Genomic DNA, 22978 nt, shown 5'->3' with positions numbered 1-22978 from the left:
TGTGTTTTGTGGCTTGGTTTCCAAATGTGGGCTGAGAAGTCGATGGGACATTTTTGGAAATTGTGGATATTTTGGGTCTCTCTCTCTCCCCCACCTCTCTCCTCTCACACACACACCACACACACACACACACACACAAGCACACACACACACACATTCAAGCCACACACACACATACAGAGAGCTGACGCTTAAGGTGACACAGAAGACAGTCGCCGCTTTTGCCTCCAAGCACGTGCACCTCTCGCTTCTCAGCATCGTCCAAATCCGAGTCTGGAGCATCTGTGCGGAGGAAAGCAGGACAGGTAAGCTTCCGATGAGCCGCTCACATCCGTTAGACTTGAGTTCTGTGTGGCTGGTGATCTGGAGAGCGTGGGTTGAGTTGTTGACGATGTTTGCGTGTGATTAGAGCACATCGGGAGAGTTACTGCTGATTAAGGCACGTGTGGGTAGACTTAATGGAGATCAGAGCTTCAGTGCTGATTAGCTTGTGATGAGCTTGCGGCTGCGAGAATAAATAACGGCAGCGACTCTGAGTGATGATCTGATTCTACTCAAACTCAGGGTTTGGTATTTCCTTAATACAGTTCTGTGTGAAACGAATTTCAAGCTTTACTTAAGAAGCCTAGAAAAAAAGTCGCAGTAAAGAGCTTAGTTTATGTCGTATTATTATAGAATCTCTGTTATTTAGAATCACTTTACTAAATCCTTTTTTAAGCCGATGGTTATGTGGTTAAGTTTGTAAGTCTGAAGGACAGTGTTTTTTGACTTTGTTTGTTTATGTCTGATGCCTGGTGTTTTCTCACACACACACCTTAAAAGCACCTTGTCTTGAGTTCTTTTTTTGCATTAGGAGCTTTGAAGCAGGTCTGAAACAGCCAGTCAGTGTTAATGCCTGCGTAAAGCTCTTAAAAGGATAACTATGAATGAATAAGATGCAAAAGCATCTGATAAAATACAAATATATACCATCATAATTTGATTTAATGCCTTCTTCTTTTTCCATTTTTGCTTTATTCCATCGCTTAGCCTGTTAGCTTATCTCCTGTTTACAATTTGTCTGTAAAATAGGACATTTTACATTTTTCAGATTCATAATAGTTAATGGTCATTTTAGTGCATGTGATAGATAGATAGATAGATAGATAGATAGATAGATAGATAGATAGATAGATAGATAGATAGATAGATAGATAGATAGATAGATAGATAGATAGATAGATAGATAGATAGATAGATAAATACCAGAACGTGTAAACAGTGTGAGAAAAAACGGTTGGGGAAAAGAGATAGAGAGAAAAAAGAGAGAAGGAAGGAGACAGAAAGAGAGTAAGCTTAAAGAGAGTTGGCTTATCTAAAATATAGCTTATCTAATGTTTACATTTATTTAAGATAGATAGATAGATAGATAGATAGATAGATAGATAGATAGATAGATAGATAGATAGATAGATAGATAGATAGATAGATAGATAGATAGATAGATAGATAGATAGATACCAGTTTTGCTATACGCCATCGCTTAGCTCATGTAATGTTTATATTTAGGCTCTAAAATATGAAAATTCAAATTCTCTGATCCATAATAGTTACTGGTGTTTGTAGTTCATGCATCCGATAGAAAGATAGATAGATGGATGGTTGGATGGATGGATGGATGGATAGATAAATCATCATTTTATTAAATACCTTCTTTTCTTTTCAGTTTTGCTTTATGCCATTACTTTGCTTATCTTTTTGCAATGCAAACAGACCAGCATGTGTAAATACAGTGAGAGAAATGGTTGGGGGAAAAGACAGAAGAAGAGAAAGAGAGAGAGAGGGAGAGAGAGAGAGAGAGAGAGAAAGAAACAGAGAGAGGGAGAGAGACAGAAAGAGAGTAATTAGGACCACCCCTACACCCCCCTCCCCATCAGTCCAGGCAGCACGCTTCTTTTCCGCTGCTTCGATACTGCAAGCCACATTGGAACTGCTTTGTCTTTTATTCGAATTGTATTTGAATTCAGACTGCAGGAGGCTGGCTGGGGATCAGGCGGAGAGGACCAGAGAGCCCGCCGTTTAAACCAGACAATAAACCAGAGTCAGCACTGCGGACAGCGAACATGTGCTTTAAGCGCTGTTCTGAACCGCCGGTGTAATTGGTTGAGGCGCTGTCCGTGGTGCTGAAACCGCCACTGTTATTGGTAGTAGCGCTATCCGTGGTGCTGAAACCGCGCGTTTTATAGACATAGAGCTGTCCGTGGTGCTGAAACCGCCACTGTTATTGGCTGTGCCGCTGTCCGTGGTTCTGAAACCGACGCCGCTATCGGTAGTTGCGCTGTCCGTGGTTCTGAAACCGACGCCGCTATCGGTAGTTGCGCTGTCCGTGGTGCTGTAAACCGCCAGCGTTATTGGTTGTAGCGCTGTCCGTGGTGCTGAAACCGCCGCTATTGTTGGTTGAGGCGCTGTCCGTGGTGCTGAAATCGCCACAGCTTGTAGTAGCGCTTGTCTGTGGTCCTGAAACCACCTCGTTCATAATTGCAGCTCTGTCTACTAAGCTGCCGAAACCACCACGCTTTCACAAGACTGCCGACGGAAAGCATTCCTGCTCTGATGCGAGTTCAAGCCTTGCGATGCTCTGAAGAAGGATGGAGATGTTCACTGTGCTTTTCCTGAGCTCTTTCAGCGTCTCTTTGGTTGCAGCTGGTAAGTGTGAAGCATATTCAGCTGTTGACGAGGCAACAGGCTGCGAGGGCTGTTAATGCGAGGCTACTGTGGCATGAACTGTTGATTGGGTGGATTAGTCAGAATGCGTTGGGTCAGACTGAGAAGATAAAAGGCTGGTCAGTCATGTTCACGCATGCACATGGGTGTTTTTGGTTTTTGTAGCAATGCTTGATTGATTAGTTTAGATATAGATACCATAGATAGTATAGATGTGGAGCGGATATACAATACAGTAGCAGCTTTTTTTAGTAGCAGCATCTATGCATGCTTTATGACAGGCGGGTACCTGTTGCACTGTGACTGATGTATGGACATATATATACACACAGAAACTGTACATGCACGCACACAGCAGTGCATAGGGAACTTGAAGCAGCTTGACATTTCATCAATTGCCTCACAAAAAGATCCCCTTCCAATTCTAACTGTCCAAAAAGGACAGAAAAAAATCAATTCAATTCAATTTAAATATGTGCTCCTGTCATTTTTGTGCTATGTGTGTTGTTTATAAAGTCATTTTGTTTGAGTCCAAATGGATAAATGCAACCAAAACACCAGCGTTGACCAGCATTTTACCTGTAGTTTTTGTTAAAAGACAAAAAAAGAAAAATCCCTAAATATCCACAATATGACACAATATATTATTGCTTTCCATCCAAGCTTATTCTAGCTTGCAGTTCTACCAAAGCAGAATTTACTGCTCAAATTCAGCTTCTAGCACTTCCATAAATATGTAAAATATTCAACACTTTATTAAATATTCAACACACTTCTTCCCTCTCGCTTAAGCACCGAAATTAACTTTTCATAGACAAGATGACAAAACCTTACATCATGTCTGCAGAAGGATGAATACATCCATCAGCCATATCATATAAACCACTGTCTGATGGAGTGAACATCATTGATGAACTGGTTACAATGACAACTGACAAGAAGTGTAATGTGCATCTTAGGCAGTAAGTGAACAGTCAGCTTAAGAAGTTGATATGCGTGGAAGCAGGAAAAATGGTCAAGCATAAGGATCTGAGACACTTTGATGAAAACTGTAAAGGCTACATAACTGAGGCAGAACATCTTCAAAACATGAGGCAGGTCTTGTTAAGTGGTAGTAGTAAATTATCATTGAAAAGTTACTTTATTTTAATTCAGCTGATGTGAAACTCATATATTATATAGATGTATTACACACAGAGTGATCTATTTTAAGCATTTTTTCGTTTATTGTTGATGATTATGGCTTACAGGCAATGAAAAACAAAAAATCAGTGTCTCAGAAAATTAAAATATTATATAAGACCAATTGGTACTTTTGGCAGTGTGGGCAGTGTGCCAAGTCCTGCTGGCAAATAAAATCCACATCTCCATAAAAGTTGTCAGTAGTAGAGGGAAGCATGAAGTGCTGTAAGATTTTATGGTAAAACACTGCACTGACTTTGGACTTGATAATAAAACACAGTGGATCAACACCAGCAGATGACATGACTCTCCAAACCATCAGTGATCATCAGTACATTTTGCATTTAATTGGGAAATTGAGGGAGCAGAGTCTGGAGGAAGAGTGGAGAGACACACAGTCCAAACTGCTTGAGGTCTAGTGTGAAGTTTCCACCAATCAGTGATGGTTTGGAGAAGCATGTCATCTGCTGGTGTTGATCCACAGTATTATATCCATTATACATCTGTATATCCAAAATCAGTATGCCATAGCAATGGATGCAACTTTAATAGTTGAATGCATTTATTCACAAATATTTGTGCATAGTGTAGTTTTAGAAAACAATATTCATATATATTGTTATATTATTATAATTTATTTGTGAGTATGTTTTTCTTTTTTACTACTATTACTTAATATACAAGGAAAGTAGTACTACAGAAAGATAGGGTGTGGCTTTATTCAGGCTAAAGGTTACACTTATACACTAATATAATATAAAACACTAATATAATGTAGAATTACAATATTGAAAAAGATGACATCTGTTAATGTTTGAGTTATTAAAATTCTGAAAGCGATTAGATGGCCTTAATGCACAGAATTAAATATAGTAATAAACCAAAATAAATTGTAAAAAAAAAATATGTAAGGTGAACCTCTGAAAACTCTAATTCTAGTGTTTTAGTACATTAATTAAGATTTACTATATTTTAATATAGTGAATATAAACAGTAAACAGTTGTAAACACTGCTGTCAGTACGTTCCTCTAATTTTACAGTATTTTTCTCACCTTAAAAATGTCTAAACGTAAATTGGCTGGCCAAAAAAAAGTCTCCATCTGGATTTAAGTAAGTAAATGATGTGGGGTTGGTTGATGCTGCAGTTAGTTTGCAGGTTTAGGTTCAGCAACAGTATGTGCTGAAAGAATGAGGTCAGCTGACTACCTGAATATACTGAAAATAGACCAGGTTATTCCATCAATAATTTTTTTTCTTCCCTGACAAACACGGACATATTCCAAGATGACAATGTCAGGATTCATGGGGCTGGAATTGTGAAAGAGTTCAGGGTTCAGGGAGCATGAGATCATCATTTTCACACATGGATTGAGAGAGAGTTCACCACAGAGTCCAGATCTTAACCTCACTGAGAATATTTGGGATGTGCTGGATGGAGAAGTGCTGCTTTGTGAAGGGATCAGACTCTACCATCATCATCATCATCATCATCATGCTGCTGCAAGATCTTGGAGACAAATTAATGCAACACTGGATTTAAATAAATCTTGTGACATTGCAGAAGCTTATCAGGACCTTTTTTTTTTTGGTGGCGACTCTTTTTTTGGCCAGGCAGTGTATTATAGATGTTTGTACTCTTCTGCTGAAGTAGGTCTCACAGCAGGAATAGCATACAAAAAAACTAGTTTACTCTTATAGAAAAGCATATAAATAAACATGAGCATCTGTGGCCTGCAGTGATGATCAGAACTGCAGGTTTCTTACTGACCCCGAACTGAGGGAAGCTCCAGAGTCAGCCAAACACGTCCGGCGCATTAAAGCGAGTGGCTGTAAATTAAACATACAAATCTGCTTCAGGGGGGAGCTGGAAGCAGGGAAGCCCATGAATCAGAGGCTGCAGGGTTCGGTCCAGCTTCCGCACACTTGGCTCCAACAAGAGCCAAAGCTTTTACACTCCGACAGCATCGGTGCGCGACCGCATCACTGCCAGAGCACAGCGCGACCTGACAGCCCGTTTACTGAAGTGCAGGAGGGGAACGCAGTTCTACAGCTGCACTGCTGCACAAATTCATACACAGATATGCACAAGTCTGGGAATCGTGGTAATTGCCTAGAATTCAGAGCAGACTCACTAGTATTTTAAATCATTCTCAAAAAATGTATGCATTCTAGATTACATCATGAAAAAGTAGCAGGCAAAAGTTAGACAACACCATGTATTTCTTTGCATTTCACTCAAATCGATCATTAAGTTACATTTCTAACTGTGTGCATACACTGTATAAAAAAAAGTTTGTGTCCTGTGGGCTAAGCGCTGCCACTGTGATCAGGAGATTGCTGGTTCAAATCCTGTTCATGCAGCTTGCCATCGGCTACCGGAGCCCCGAGAGAGCACAACTGACCTTATACTTTTCTGGGTGGGTAGATGGCGCTCTCTCTCCCCTTACATTAATCCAAAAGGTGATGTCGATCAGCACATGGCTCACTGTCTGTCAGAGGAGGCATGTGCTAGACTTGTCTTCACCCTCCTGGTGTTGGGGCTTCACTAGCGATAGGGGAGTCCTAGTGAGTGGGTTGGGTAATTGGCCTTGTAAATTGGGATAAAAATTGAAATATTTACAGATATATATATCACAGATTTTTAGTCACAGGCTAAGATTTCATAAAGACTGTGGATCTTGCAGGGTCACTATTTGCAACAATGAGATAATTTTTTACTTTTATTTATATACACTGTTATTTTTTTATACTTTTCCATTCTGTCTTGGTATAAATGGAAAGACATGTGAAAGAGACATTCTTGCTCACTCCACAGCTACACCAGTTTCTCCTCATTTTCTACACTACAAAGACTGACTTAAACCTTTATTCCTAACCACTTTACACTGAACCACCTAGATGATTCGACCACAACTCGACTCTAGCAAGACTCTCATGATTTTATCCTGACACTGGAAATTTGCAACAGTGAAATCACTTGAAAATCACTTGGTTATTCGATGTCAACATAAATTAACTTGAAAAAAAAAAAGTTGGTAAATGGACCGACTTACTTAAATGAACTGAGTCCAGACCTCAGTATCATTGAATGTGTTTGGGAGCGCTTGGATGTGGAGAGATCTAATCTAATCCTGCTTAATCCTTTAGTTTGAACAGTCTGATTGTAATAACTGTGGAAAGATCTTTTGAAAAATCCAGTATGAATCTGCAGTGTGTGTGTTTGTGTGTAATTCTTACAGTTTGACAGTAATAGCAATCCACAATGTATGTGTTGTGTGTAATTTGTACAGTCCAAAGATAATGATTGTAATTATAAATGTGGGAAGCAAATTGTGAATAGTTTTTTTTACAGTAATAACTTGATTTTTAATTGTGTAAATAATTTTCAGTGCATATTGAAAAGGTCTGGCTGACCCACATGCCAACAGTGCCTTTAACTCAGATTAACACTGGACTAAGTCCTAGTTTCAGCAGTGAAGAATTAGAAAAATTAGCCATCTAACAGGCGAAGTGCTGTAATAAATTCATAGCTAAGATGTAAAATAATAAAAAAAACAGCTTGTCAATTAAAATTACAGGACAATTAAAATATAGGGATGTTCTAAAACTTTTGACCAGTAGTGTTAAAATCTAAATCACTTTGACAAGAAGCAAACTGTGATGTTATAGATGACTGGGTCAGAACATCTCCAAAACATCAGGCAGGTCTTGTTGTTGTGTTTCTGGTATGCAATTATCAGTTTCTACCCCAGGATCTGCCCTGACGTGGTGCATTAAGGACATCCTTGATGGTAATGGAGGCTTTGTTTCACAACTTACAGAACTTTCAGGAGTGAGTGCTGATGTTACTCTTGATGCCAGATACTGCAAGACACCTTCAGAGCTCTCGATGATATCAAGCCTCACATCTGCTGTGATGACCTACATAAACAGTAGTCAGGTGGTGTTAATGTTATGGCCGATGAACAAGTCATTAGTGGTAGTTGTCCTTCTGCGTCAGCCAGTCAGGGTTTATAAAACGTCTTTCATTCATTCTGTAAAGCGTATAATAAGCAGCATTAGTAATTACACCGTGACATGCAGGTTCACACTCGGCACTCGGCTTAATGGAGCTTTTAATTAAACAGAAATTGGTTGGACATTAAACATGGATTGGTAACAGCGTTTAGTTTTTAATGGTTGCTGAGAGAGAGCGTGACGATTTAACCGGACTGTTTATTACTCTCTATAAACTTGATTTAGCTCTCTCATCCATCCAGCTGTGAGGAGAACACTTCAGTGGAAACTGGGACTAAAATTGGCTTTTCGGCACAAAGGCAATTAAGGGCAATTTTCCAGTGAAGTGCAGAAAAGTGGAGTTTTGCAGAAGAAGTGTTTTACACCCATTTGCATCAAAAAAGATGAACTGACTCAGATCTGTGAATCTTGTTATATTTCAGAAACAAACGTAATTATGTATTTTTGATTGAGTTATAACTGTCCTTCCACTCACAAATTCACTCACTCATTCACTCAATCACTCACTCACTCATTCACTCAATCACTTATTTACTTACTCACTCAATCACTTATTTACTTACTCACTCAATCACTCATCCATTCACTCACTCATTCACTCACTCAATCACTTATTCACTTACTCACTCATTCACTCACTCATTCACTTAATCACTTAGTCACTTACTTACTCACTCATTCACTCAATCACTTATTTACTTACTCACTCAATCACTCATCCATTTACTCACTCAATCACTTATTCACTTACTCACTTATTCACTCAATCACTCACTCATTCACTCAATCACTCACTCATTCACTCACTCATTCACTCAATCACTTATTCACTTACTCACTCATTCACTCAATCACTCACTCATTCACTTATTCACTCACTCACTCATTCACTTAATCACTCATTCACTTACTCATTCACTCAATCACTCATCCATTCACTCACTTATTCATTTATTCATTCATTCATTCACTTATTCACTCACTCACTCACTCACTCACTCACTTACACTCTTTGTTAATTAAAAATGTTGCCAGTCTCTGACCATTCAACTCACTAATACAACTTTACTAAATATAAACGGCTGTATTTTTATTACTATTACTAAAACTACTGTATTTCTACTACTATTAAAGCTTAAAAAAACAACACAGCTCTGGAAAAAAGCCCACTTCAGTTTCTGAATCAATTTATCTGATTTTGCATATAAAAATATTGTCATCTTGAGCATTTATTTGCAGAAAATAAGAAATGGCTCAAATAACAACAAAAAAAAAAAAGATGCAGAGCTTTCAGACCTCAAATAATGCAAAGAAAACAAGTTCAAATTCATACAATTTTAAGAGTTCAGAAATCAATATTTGGTGGAACAACTCTGGTTTTTATCTTGGAATGATCTTCTCCACCAGTCTTACACACTGCTTTTGGATAACTTTATGCCACTCCTGGTGCAAAAAGCTTTTCAATTTGGTAAAATTAATAATTCTTAGGTGGTCTCTTATTTTTTTTTTTATTACTACCACAGTAACTGTTACTTCTATTACTACCATTTTTGCTATTACTCTCTACTACTCTTACAAGTATTACTATTACAATCATCATCAATAGTGGCTATCAACATCACTACTATTAGATTACTATCACTACTATTGCAAGTGTTACCTTACAAGTCCTATTATCACTACTTTCACAAAGAAGAGTAAAACGCTATACATACAGTTCACTGCCTTCCCCTCAAATATGCCACTGAATATCATATAGGCTACTATTAATCTCTCTCTCTCTCTGTCTCTCTCTCTCTCTCTCTCTCACACACACACACACACACACTCTTTTGTTTGGAGGGGTCTCTTACACTGTGAGCTTCGCTGTTGTACCTGACAGCACGTCACACACTCGTAAGATCAGAAACACACATCATCTTTGATGCCACACCATCACCCAGTGTGATCAAAGAATGAAGTCAGCTGACAACAACCACCCACACACACACACACTCTCTCACACACACACACACACACACACGTCTCCATGCTGACATAAAGACAAGAGCAAGTGTTTCAATACATACATCCTTTTTCATCATCATTATCATCAGTTCGGCTCAGCAAGGTATTCTACTTCTTTTATTCTAGACACAGCCATTTATGCACACACACACACACACACACAGACACACACACACATAGACACACACACACACACACACACACTGTAGTATATTGCCACTCGCTCACAGAAGTCCAGTCCAAGGCCCTTGACCCAGTTGTATTGCTCTCATCCATAATTCAACATTCAGTAACTTTATAAGCTCTATCTCTCTCACTTGCTCTTACACACACACGCACACACACACACACACACACACACACACACACACACACACACACACACACACACGCATAAACTTAATTCCATTGAGATTTTTATACACTGTAATAAAACAAGCACTAATCCCCTCCACCTCTCTCTTTTCTTTTTCTTTCTCCCTCTATTACTCCTGCCTCTTTTCTCTCTTTTCTGTCTCCCCCTGTTATCATTCTCCATCTCCATCTCTGTCTCCATCATACACCTTTCCCTTTTTTGTCTCCTCGCTCTATTTCTTGTCTTCCTTGGTCATTCTTCCTTCTGTCTTCCATCTCTCTGTCCCTCATCTGTGTCCTTCTGTTGTTGTTCTCACTCTTTTGTTTCCAACTCTCTCTCTGTTTCTTGTTTGCATCTCATCTCCCCTTGTCTCCTCTTTATCGTTCTTTTCTGTCTCTATGGATCCTCCTGTTGTCTCTCTCTCTCTGCCGCTCTGCCCTCTCTCCTATATCTGTCCTATATTTGTCTCTTTCCCCATGTCTCCAATTTACCTTGGTTTTCTGTCTGTCTTTTGTATTCCTCCATCACCTGCATATCCCCCAACTTCCTCTGCCTCCCCCTCTGTTGTTCCTCTCCTTCTGTCTCCCATCTGTGTCCTAATTGCGTCCACTCTTCGCTCTTCCGCATATCTGTCATCCTTATCTTTTTCTCTCCATATCCCTCTGTCTTCCATTTCTGTCTCCCTTCTTTTCCTATTTCACTTTTCCCCTGGTCTTATTCCATGTCGCATTATCCACCTGTATTTCCTCTTCTTTCTCTCTTGTTTACCCTTTTATCTCTCTCTCTCTCTCTCTCTCTCTCTCTCTCTCTCTCTCTCCTTATCCTGCTGTCTTCCATTCCTGTCTCCCTCTTTTCCCATTTTTCTTGTCTCCTGGTCTTCCCGTCGTCCCATCATCTACTTGTCTTCCCTCATCATTCTCTCTTGTGTACCCTTTGATCTCTCTCTCTCTCTTTCTTTCTTTCTCTCTCTCTCTCTCTCTCTCTCTCTCTCCTTATCCCACTGTCTTCCATTTCTGTCCATGTCCCATCATCCACCGGCCCCTTTCCCATTCTGTCCTCTGTACCCATTAATCTCTACCTTTCTGTCTCTCTCTCTCTTTCTTTCTCCTTATCCCACTCTCTTTCATTTCTGTCTCCCTCTTCTCCCATTTCCCTTTCTACTGGTCTTCCTTTATGTCCCATCATCTACTTGTCTTGCCATCCCTCTCTCTTGTGTACCCTTTGATCTCTGTCTCTCTATTTCTTTCTCTCTTTTTCTCTCTCCTTATCCTGCTGTCTTCCAATTTTTGTCTTTCTCTTTTCCCATTTCTCTTTTCCTCTGGTCTTCCTCCATATCCCATCATCTACTTGTCTTCCCCCCTCATTCTTTCTTCTGTACCCTTTTATCTTTCTTTCTCTCTCTCTCTCCCTCTCTCTCTGAAGACAGCTTAGCTCCTCCTGTGAATGTGTCGATCAGGGATCTGAAGGCTAACTCTGCTGCTGTGACATGGGACATCCCCGACGGAGAGCCGGTCATTGGATTCGCCATCACTCAGCAGGTAAAGAGAGACAGAGACATGTCTTAGAGACTCGTTTTAGATTTTAATAGTTACACACTATGATACAATAGTTAAAGAACAATATTTTTCTTAATAGTCTGTCTGGCAAACAGAAGAAACTTACTACAATAAGCCCTTTCAGTTTGTGGGATTTGACTGGACTGATTTTAACTGAGTTTAAATTAAAAAACGGATCCAGGTTTGAGGACCTTTGCTCTAGAGGATCAGTGAAATAACGGTTGTGAGTCTCCAAATAGGGCCAATACATAAGTCACACAATATAAAGCTTCCTACAGATTCTCAGCTCCCCTCCCTCTGGACATACAGCGTCTTCCAGATCTCAAATGTCTGTAAATATGAAGTAATGAACACAAATAGATTTAAAAACTACCACATTTAAGATCAGCCCCCAAACCAGTATTAAGGATCTCGATATCTCACATCTAACACATCTAACATCTTAAGGCTCTACCCCAGTTTGTGTTTTTCTAGGACAGTACATCCAAGGGAAGAACTGTTTGAGAGACGTTATTCTCAAAAGTCCCAGAAATGAAGCTTCTAAGAGGAAAGGAAAGTCTGAGCAGACCCTTCAGTCTAACAAAAATCCTCTACACTTTCACTTAAACTTGAATCACTCAGAGGCTCTTTGAAAAATGTGAAAGTGTTAATAGTTAATTTAATCACTGCTGTAACTCTGCTGTAGGTGACTATGGAAGTGTTGAGCAAGCTTCTTTATTTTTTGTTTTTTTACATTTCCATTTCCTTTATATGTGTGCTGTCAATGATGTCACACAAACCACTGTTTATAAGAAAACTTAGGAACTGTACATTTTGCAGTGAGAGGTTTTCAATCCACCAAGCTTTTGGTTAGAATTTTGAACAGAATAAGCACAAATAATTGCAAAATGACAAAAAAAGGCAAATAATGCAAAATAGACAAGATGATAAAAAAGTTTTTTTTTTTTGTTCAATTAAACAAAAAATATAGTTCAAATATAGTTTAATTGAATGTAAATCAGCACACTATGTACACCTCCGCTCATTAAACACACACATATGGACGTGCTGCAGAGCACAAACCTGACTTTAAAGTCAACAATAAACAGAATAAAGAATAAAGTAATATTTCTGTTCCCTTAAATGAGCTGCTGGGATATCTTCACAGCATGAACACACAGGTCAGTATTCTCTGCTGAGATGCACCAAAGTGCCTCAATGGTAAGAAAAAACGTGCCAAAGTCAGAGCTCACCTGGCTCTTAAAGGGAATGACAACTGGCACACTGATTGGTTTATTTCCTATTTCACTTAAAACACACCCATGATTAATTAAAATAATTAGTTCATGCCTTTTTGTGCATTTTGAGATGCGCAAGGTGTATTTTTTGCACATTTTTTTCACGATACCAAAGACACACCGAAATGCCCTAAATCTAAATGCTCAATTGAACGGTGCACTATAGATCACTAAAATAGGGCCCCAAGACTTTTAGTAGTTGAGTCAGGGTAGTGTCCAAGAACATGACAAAACATTACAACATTATGACGTTAATATAATTATTATTCATTATTATTTAAATGTTATTTTAGTCAAACTGAGGCAATGCATGCAATGCTTTTGAGTATGAATGATATTAATGCTTCTGTGTCCCTGTTTCTCTAAAATTCAATCAGAAAATACAAAATATAAACCAACAACAGTTTTATTAGTAATCAGAGGGTAATGCCTGCTGCTCTTTCTCCACACAGAAGAAGGATGTACGCATGCTACGCTTCATACAGGAAGTGAACACGACCACTCGGAGCTGTGCATTATGGGATTTGGAGGCAGACACGGACTACATTGTGCATGTGCAGTCTATCAGTGTGCGTGGAACCAGTCCAGCCAGCGAGCCAATACACTTCAGAACACCAAAGGAAGCAGAGAAACAGGCCTCTAAGAGTAAAGGTATACACACCCACATGCTGCCTAAATATATAAGCTATTAAACCTTCCCGGACCCTCAATTATTGCAGAAAAGAGCATGTTTGTGGTTTTACAGTTAAATAAAGTAAATATGCCTTTATAATAATACATGAAATTAATAATACACTCACAAAAAATAGGAAAAATAATTATGTTTTAATCCATTGTCAGGTCTTATTATCCATATATATTGTATTTTGCAGGTCTTTGTTCAACTGCTAAAAGGCAATACATGTGTTGACTGTGTGTAGAATAAGTAAAACTAACATACCTTGTGGAGGAAGCAGAGTAAACACTTTAAACTCTATTAACTGGATAAACTTATAAATTTAGGCTGCGCCTTTTTGGTCATTAATTATTTAGGTTTTGATTTTCATGTTCATTAAGTTAATTCTTTAATTATTTCTTATTATAACTTTTGTATTATTACTGTGCATAAAAAACGAAATAAAGAAAATAAAACCAAACATCTTGAGAGTACATCACACAGCCCTGTGTAGTGAATATCAAAACACTAACCGGATATCCCTCACAAGAGTACAACAACATTTTAAATGTAGTTAATTCCAAGAATACAGTAAGAAATCCTACACAATGACACATTACCAAGTTTGCCTGGAATAGTTAATGTGTTTTCCAGTCTGGACATCACATCGGTGATCAGTAGCTCCCAAAAGCTCACTTCTACGGTGGAGAAGCCATCATCTAATTCCATCATCAACGTATAAAAGCCATAATATAAAAGCTGATCAATCAGACAGGGAATGAAAGCATGTTGGAGCTCTAGATCTGTATCTATCGGGTTCTGTCCTGACAAAACGGGCTCGTTTGAAGCAGGAATGATGGAGTTGGTTAGCATGCAGTGACCGGCTCCTGCTCCCTCCAACGCCTTCAGAATCAATATCACTGATCTGATGTGTGGTATTTGCTGGATGCCTTACCAAGGGGAAGGGGGCTAATTGGGGATTCTGTGTGTTTCCTCTCAACGCTTTTGTCCTCCTGTCTCTACTACCTGGAATTTTAAAAGGCGGCCTAAGAGATTCCTGAAGACCCATTGAAGCCAGACGACTTTCCCCAAAGCAATTTGAAATGTCGGATTGCAACAGCGTGATACAGGGGAACCTCTTTATATGCAGCAGAACCTCAGCAGTTTAGATATTTTTTGTTTCTTTTAACAGATACATAGTATGTATATAATTTATATTTATATAGAAAAACAAACAGAATGTATACAGTAGTATTATTTTAGTTTTATAGTTACATATTTTTTATCATTATTATTTTTAAACAATAGTAAACAATAGATCAGCACAGCAGTGCAAATATTACACATTATAGCATGACCCTTGAGTAAATTATTGCAATTATACCACAGTTCCATTATCACTGTTTTTGAAAGATTCTAAGTTAAAGACGATCTGTTTGGTTATAAACACTCCAGGAGTTAAAATAGTTCCATTGCTGCTCTGTTTGTAGCTGCACAATGTTTGTTCTATAATTCTCTTTTATTAGTCTTTTGCATCATGGTCTGCCTTGAAAGAAAAAAAAAACATCATATTTAAAATACAGTATATTCTGTATATTAGTTTTAATTTAAGTTTTACTAAAACTATATTCTTAATGCTATACAATCTTTTGACATTTTGGCAATGTCTTCAACTATTCCACGATTCTTTTGACCCATGGCCAATTTATTAAATTTATTATTTATTAAAAAATATATTATAAAAAATCTGAATTATGAGTATTAAATATCTCGTCAACTTTTTAACACATAGTAGATACCTGCATTCACGATTTGATAATTTGTGAAGAATTATTTTATTTCCTTCACTTATGCAATATTGCCAGTATCACTGGCAGCACCAAAATCCCTGGAATGTGATACACCCAACCCCATGCTTTACAGCTGGCAAAGTGTCCTTTTCACAAAAAATCCTATATATTTTTTCTAATTAGATTTCTAGATCTCATCAAGCTTTTTAAGATGTTCTCTTCTCAAGTTTTTTTTTTTTTTTTTTTTTTTTCATTTTTGTTCAGACGAAGTCACCATGGAAGAGGTGGGACAGACCACTCAACTCAGGGCGGGGGAGCTCATCATCATTGTGGTGGTGCTAATAATGTGGGCAGGTAAGCGATGTTTAGCATGTAGATAAAGAGTTAGCTGGATGCAGGTAGATAGGCGAAACTGAGGTGATTAGGGGGGAGTTTATTTGAAGCTAGAAGCAAGGCAGATACATTAGACCCTGACAGACACAGAGACCCCACGCCCTCTCATCTGGCTCCCCTTTCCTCTCTCCTCCAATCACACACTTCTCTTATATCCTAAATACAACAGTGCATTTTTTACACCCAGTAAATACAGAACATTACTGCAGATTCACTGCAGTATATTTATACTTTCTTCTTGCATCTTCTTGCAACTTAAACACTGGAGGGAGGTGTGCATGTTCTAGCAGAAAATACAGACACTATTCTGAGTTTCTATTAACTAAAGATAACAATATCAAGGTTGGTTGTTTTATTCTGTACTGCGACAAAATGCTACCTAGCTTCAAAAATACATCCAGTTATAAAATAGAGTTGCAGCAGCACATTTACAGAACTTACAGAAGTCCTAAAGGTGTAGCAAAGCTTCCAATAAAGTGAGTTTTGGCAAAACTGTAATGTTGAGGCGGCAGTAACTAAGTAATTAAAAAAAAGTAATTAAAAAGTAACTTAGTTACTTTTAAAATCAAGTAATAAATAAAGTAACTGAGTTACTTTTTAAAGAGGTAATCAATAATCAGTAATCAGATACATTTTTTAAAGTGACTATGCTAGCAGGGGTCAGTAATGTGTCCTCTTTTGAACTCTGGTATGTCACCCATAATGCTGTGTGCATTGCAATATTTTGAGCAGAACTGTGCTCTTACTCTGCTAATTGAACCTTCACACTCTGCTCTTACTGGTGCAATAATGTGCAATTAATGAAGATTGGCCACCAGGCTGCTCCAATTTAGCCATGAAACCTCCCACACTAAAATGACAGGTGTTTCAGTTTCATTGTCCAACCCCTGTATGTCTAGATGTGTTTTTTGTACATCCCCTCTTTCTAAATTTCCCAATTTCCTAATTTTTTTTATCTCTCGTTCTTCGTCAGGTGTGATCGCCCTCTTCTGTCGCCAGTATGACATCATCAAAGACAACGAGCCCAACAACAACAAAGATAAAGCCAAGAATTCCTCAGAGTGCAGTACCCCCGAGCACCCGTCGGGTGGGCTGTTGCGGAGCAAGGTATAACCGCACCCCCTCCACCCCCCCTGCTCCAGAGCTCAGAGGACTGCAGGCAGGTGAATCGTTCTAGTACAAAAATGAACGGCATGTTCATCGCAGCTCCACTGGATCATCCCAAACCAGCAGCGTCATTTAAAACAAGTATATATGTTAAATAGGTTTAAGCAATTATAGCAAGAATGACCTGCATGAAAAGGTAAAATTACTTTAGTATCTATCATTTTACATAATATTAGCTTCAAACTAATATTTATCATTTGTCACCAAAGTTAAGCTGTAATATGCTATGAGGATAATTAGGCAGACTTCATCATGGCACACTATTTGACTGTGTAGCAACACATGCACCTTCATGAAGTTAAGAGAAGTTAAGCAGAAAGATAGGTGGCTCCTATCTGGGATGCTGTTAACTTGCAGTTTCTAAGGCTGGTAACTCTGAGCAACTGTGCAACAAAGGAAACTCTTGCTATTCCTTTTCTGAGGTGGTCCTGATGAGAGCCAGTTTCATCATTTTGTTTTTGATAGTCTTGTGACTGCACTTGAGGGTAGAATTCAAAGTTTTTGAAATTGTTCAAATTGACTGACGTTCATAAAAAAAAGTTTTTTATTAAGTTGCCATAATCTGGATTAGAACATTACTCAGATTATTCACTGTATACCAACTCCTACCTCTTCACAACTTTACAACTGATGCTCTCAAACACAGTAAGAGGCTTCAAGTAATTAACTCTTGACAAATTCAGCACAGCACTGAAAGCTAGAATTCCAGCTGTCTCTACCTCATATATATAAAGTAACTAATTTACGTTTAAATTACTTTTAAGTTACTGCCGCCTCAACAAAACTAATTTTAATGGAAGCTTCACTGCACCTTTGGGACTTGTATAAGACAAGCGCGTGATTGGGAGAGAGCATGGGCTCTGTGTGTGTGTTCAGTCCGAGTGCTAGTTTTAGCCTATTAGCTTGTTAGCTTGCTAGCCTGTTGTTATTTTAGCATGGTTGTGGCTGCCAGCAACCTTTGTAAGTTCCAGCTGTAAACGCCTTTTGTTGTCCATCCTTTCAACGCTTCCTGCTGGGTGCTAAAATAGCTTTTTACTAAGTAAAAATTAGAAAATAGTAATGCACAGTGACTTGGATAAGTAACTTTAATCTAATTACTTGATTGGAAATAATGGAAGTAATGCGTTAGATTACTCATTATTGAAAAAGTTGGTCAGATTAGAGTAACACTTAATAAGCAACACATTACTGACAGCAAGCAGTAAAGACAATGAGTTTTATCAAATTTGAAAGTTAGCAGCCAATAATGGACAGTCAATTTACATAAATTAATACCAGTCATTCTTATTGGTTAGGAGAATCTTTAGGCTCTTAAAATCAGTTTTTCAAATTCATTGACATTCTTCATACAAGCCAAGCTCTCAATATTCATTCAGACATCACCTCAATTACCGTTCAGCGCTCCATTACGTTGAAGGACATTCGGCCAGAAGGCTTGAAGGGTACAAACTGGTCACTTACACCATCTATCACATGTACTGCAGTGTCAGGGCTACTAATGCTCCCATTAAGCATTCAGTACTCCACATTAAACATAATTCTCCATTTAATCCAATGCATTATTCTTCTATACATTACCCACCCCCTCATTCTCGTGATATAAAGATCTATGTTCTCTTTTTTTTTCTCTTCTCTCAACTTTTAGCAGCAGCAGCAGCAGTTCCACAAGAACCCCACTGTCGGCCGGCTGTCACCATCCGTAACCATTATCGAAGTGTGATGGATTGGCGTCTTTCTTCAGCAAAGGACTATAAGGCTTCAGTGCACAGCTGATCCAGCTGCTCCAGATGATCCAGCTGAGCTGAGCTGATCTGATCGCTGGGATGTTCCAGGTGATTATTGTGGCGACTGGCTCCAGCAAGCCTCGGAACTGGGTCAGAAGAACTGGAGACCTGGCCTCAGCGAGAGGCTTTAGTGAAAGGTCTGAGAGAAAAGCCTGATGAGGGAAAGGCCACGGAGCGTCTCCCCCCGAGCCTCCACAGGTTTGGGGGTTTGGGAGATAAAGCGAGAGCCGTGGCCGGCCTGCGGAGAGGTGATTAACTCCAGCAGGGTGCCACAGAATGAAAAGCAGGGCAGGACGATGGGCTTTTCTGCGCTTCTTATCAATAAACAACCAGCTGCTTTTCGGCATCATCATACGAGCACGGCTGAGGAGATACAGGAAACCCATAGGCTGACATCTCTTCCGCTCTTTTCTTCTGCTCCTAATCCCTCCATTTTTCTGCAATTTGCTTTTCTTGCAAATTTCTTTTTTTTGAGTCCGGCTTGAGTTCCATGCTTGTTCTCAAAGCTTTTCTTAAGCTTTTCTCCTTTTACAGCTTTCTAATGATGCTTTCTAGTAAAGTGTTGATCATAATAGTCGTCTTTCATCATCCTCGTCGTCTTCAGCTCCAGCTTTTGTTTTTTATAAAGCTGTTTGTTTTATTGATGCTGAACATTTGGATTTTGCTCAGTTGAGATGTTGAATTTATAACAATTCTAGCACTTATACTCTAAAAAAAGTACAGATTAACACTTGATTAGCACTTAATTTAATAATGACAGACATATCTAAACCCATTTTCAATTGATTTGAATTAATGCATTTGAATTAAGCTTATATGGACTTTGTTACTTCCATGTAAAAGTGTTTATATCTATATTTCATGTTGACATACTATATTTTTTAGACTGTGTCAACAGTCAAACAGTGTATCAAATGGGTGTATACCTTGAGTGTATGTATGTGAGTGTATGTAAGTTAAAAGCTTCTAATCTTCTTATTTAAGCTCTTATTTAAGCTAAGAAATGCTTTTTATGTCATTTTTTCATATATTGTGTTTATTATATCATATAAGTCATGTTGGTAGGTTGTAGGTGAAATTTTTGCACCACTGCTACACACAGTTTGACAATTTCAAATTTCTTGGCTTAATTGCCAAGAAAATGGCATTTTTTAGAGTTTAAGAGGGTTCCTACTCTAGACACTTTGTTTTAAATCTCATTTAATGTCAGAACTCTTGTCATTTCCTTTAAATTTTTTAAAGATTTCTTCCTATTTGAGGTAGTTTTAGTAAAGTTGGTCAGATTCTTAAACTTTTAACCACAAAAGAAAAATCTTATACCACTGAAAATGTCCAATTTTAAGGCAAGTGAAAGCCATATAAATGTACAATTGTACACAGATCAGCCATAACACACTTTAACATTAAAACCACTTGCCTAAAATTTGGTAGATTCCCCTCATAAGCTCAAAAAGCCAGATATGACTTGCTATAAACTCCACAAGTCCTCTAAAGGTGTTCTATAGCATCTACCACCAAGACATAAGCAGAAAATCCTTAAGTTGTGTAAATCGTAAGGAGGGCATTTATTTATTTTCTTGGGTCCTTTAAGCCTGATGTTTTGTAGAGGTTCTATCCCGATAATCTAAGCATCATAATTCAGTTTCTGTCAAAATGTCTCAGATTTCCAATGTTTCCTTCTGCAAAACATCACCTTCAAAAATCTTTTAATGTTTATGTTGTTTCAACGTCACGGCTGATTTCTGTTTTCCATCTCTGATGTAGAATAGTTGACGTAATATTAGCAACATCGCTGCGTTTGCATAATAATGCCCACAGTCCCCTGAATTGTTTAAAACCTTTCCTCTCAGGGATGGAAGCAGAGCCTGTCCAGGGAATGGGGGGCTAATTTTGGAACATTGCTGTGAGTCTGCGGGGTACAAAAGAGAAAAGATCAAGGAATGGTGCTGAATAATATTATAGCCTCTCGCTGTTCTGGACGGCCCACATGGGAGGGCTTGTTTTTCTTTTTCTTCTTTCTGCTTATGTAACTCATGCACGAGTTCATGCATATGCGGTTAAAAATAAATAAAAGTTTTTTTTTTTTTTTTTTTTTTTTTTTTAGCAATGCCATAGAATAATCACTTTCAGTTTCACAAACAACATATTTCTTAGTAGGGATGCTCTAAAAAAACAGGTACTCTAAAAAAATTAAAGTGATTGTGCTGTTTTATCTGGTACTGAAAGGAAGCAAAACTGTCACTATCAACAGTCATAGACTGTGTTCAAACTGCAGGCAAATTGGATTAGATTTGTGTGTCTGGTCATCACAAGCATATTTTAAAGGGTTTATTTGGTAAACACATATAACTAACCGCTCTTGCTTTTGTTAGACCCTCATATTTTCTCCACTCTGCGTTTGATGAGGGCATATTTTGTCACATTGAAATGTGATTCAAGCATCCAAATTGCGATGCGTTTTTACAAATTTAAATTTGATTGTAATTTAATTTAAAACCACCTTTAAATGTTGTTTGGACCCTTTTTTTGGTGTGTTCAGGTAAATTTCTGGTGTGTTGATCTTTTGGCGGTGAAAAACACAGGTGCACCCCTGACTAATTAAAACCCTGACAACAGTCTATCCTCAGAGTCTATTCCTATAGGTGCGCCCAGTGCACATATCTTAAACACACACACACACAGATGCGCTGCAGAGCGTAAACCCAACTGAGCTGCTGGTGTACTGCTGCTGTTAAGATACGAAGGCGCCAAAGTCAGAGCTCACCTGACTCTTAAAGGGAAAACACACCCATGATTAATTAAGAAAATTAGTTCATACCTTTTGCGCATTTCGAACCACGCAAGGCATACTTTTTGCACCCTTATTATACCAAAGACACTCTGACACGCCCTAAATCCAGCTGCGTGACCCACAATTGACTGATGTGCTGTAGATTGTTAAAATAAGGCCCATAAGTGTTTTTTATCGCTCACCTCTAAAAATGCTGTTTGGTAGATAATTGTTTTTCACTGGACAGTGTTAATACGCCAAAAATCAAATCATTCTGTCCAGTTTAAACAGCTTCCACTTGTCTTTAAACAGCTTTAATATAAAATGTCAACACCAGCTTATCTTAATACCCTTTCACCTCTAGAAAGGGAAAGATAAATCATTTATGTGTGTTAATAGCCTTTAAAAAAAGGGTATTATACTTAATGCCAGAAAATGAGTACTTGTTTGAGAACTTTGAAAGTATTGTCAAGTGTAGTCATTAATATAAAAAGACCATCAAAAATGTTATGATGAAACTGGCTCTCATCAGGACCGCCCCAGGAAAGGAAGACCCATGTTGCACAGGATAAATTCATCAGAGTTACCAGCCATCTTGCTTTATGGAACCAAAAGTGGTTGTTCTATGGCATTGCTCAAAGTTTAGATACATTAATTATGTCACATTTATCATTATGTAACAGTATCAGTCTTTTTGATTCTGACTATTTACTCATTACTCCTCTTATTATCTTGTATCACTCATTGTCTCATTGTCTCTTACCACAGGCTAGATTCATAGCTTATATAGTTATCCGAGTTTTGATAGAAAGCTCATCAACTTGATTCCTGTGTTATCTTCTATTTATTGAATCGTTTTTTTTTTTGTTTTTTTTTATGAAGCGAGTTCTACGCTGCCTATTAAAGAGGAGCGGATCTGTAATGAGGAGGCTGATGATGAAAGTGATTAAGGAGCTGCTGTCTTGCCAGTAATTAAAGACTCCTGGGGAAGAAAGCCGGCCCTCTCTTGCCCTGATCAGTCGGTCAGAGCTAAAGGACATGTCTAAAGGACATCTAAACGTCGCCTCGTCTGTCTTACGGATGCCGATATCTCCTTCGGGGAGGACCTCTTCTCCAAACAAGGGCTGAAAACACTTCACATCAGCAATAATAACCCACAACCACCGAAGCCAAGACTGGATTTCCATCAATACTGTGGAACTGCACAGTGGCGATTTTGAGGATGGAAAAACAAACAAACAAAAAAAAAAAAACACTTTTTACAATCTATCGTACATTATCATTTTTTTATTCTATAAAAGACGGTATGTTCTCATTGGGA

General features: G+C 38.3%; 1 protein-coding gene across 4 annotated transcripts; it reads left to right on the top strand.

Moving 5' to 3' along the window:
- Positions 1 to 20583, top strand: fndc5a (fibronectin type III domain containing 5a). Of its 4 annotated transcripts, none has more exons than XM_022685152.2 (6): positions 1 to 305; positions 11688 to 11803; positions 13551 to 13749; positions 15808 to 15897; positions 16910 to 17043; positions 18749 to 20583. In XM_022685152.2, exons 3-6 carry the CDS (start codon positions 13566 to 13568, stop codon positions 18821 to 18823), a joined length of 483 nt encoding a protein of 160 aa, XP_022540873.1. In that variant the 5' UTR covers positions 1 to 305; positions 11688 to 11803; positions 13551 to 13565; the 3' UTR covers positions 18824 to 20583. The 4 variants fall into 4 exon arrangements, with proteins under 4 accessions (XP_022540873.1, XP_049337411.1, XP_022540870.1 ...); XM_022685149.2 differs by lacking the exon at positions 1 to 305 and adding an exon at positions 1700 to 2685 and having other exon boundaries at positions 18752 to 20583; XM_007228994.3 differs by lacking the exon at positions 1 to 305 and adding an exon at positions 1702 to 2685.
- Positions 20584 to 22978: the final 2395 nt, after the last annotated feature.

Source organism: Astyanax mexicanus, chromosome 7, assembly GCF_023375975.1.
Source record: "Astyanax mexicanus isolate ESR-SI-001 chromosome 7, AstMex3_surface, whole genome shotgun sequence".
Classification (NCBI taxonomy): domain Eukaryota; kingdom Metazoa; phylum Chordata; class Actinopteri; order Characiformes; family Acestrorhamphidae; genus Astyanax; species Astyanax mexicanus.
This window is presented reverse-complemented; position numbering and strand designations above follow the sequence as displayed.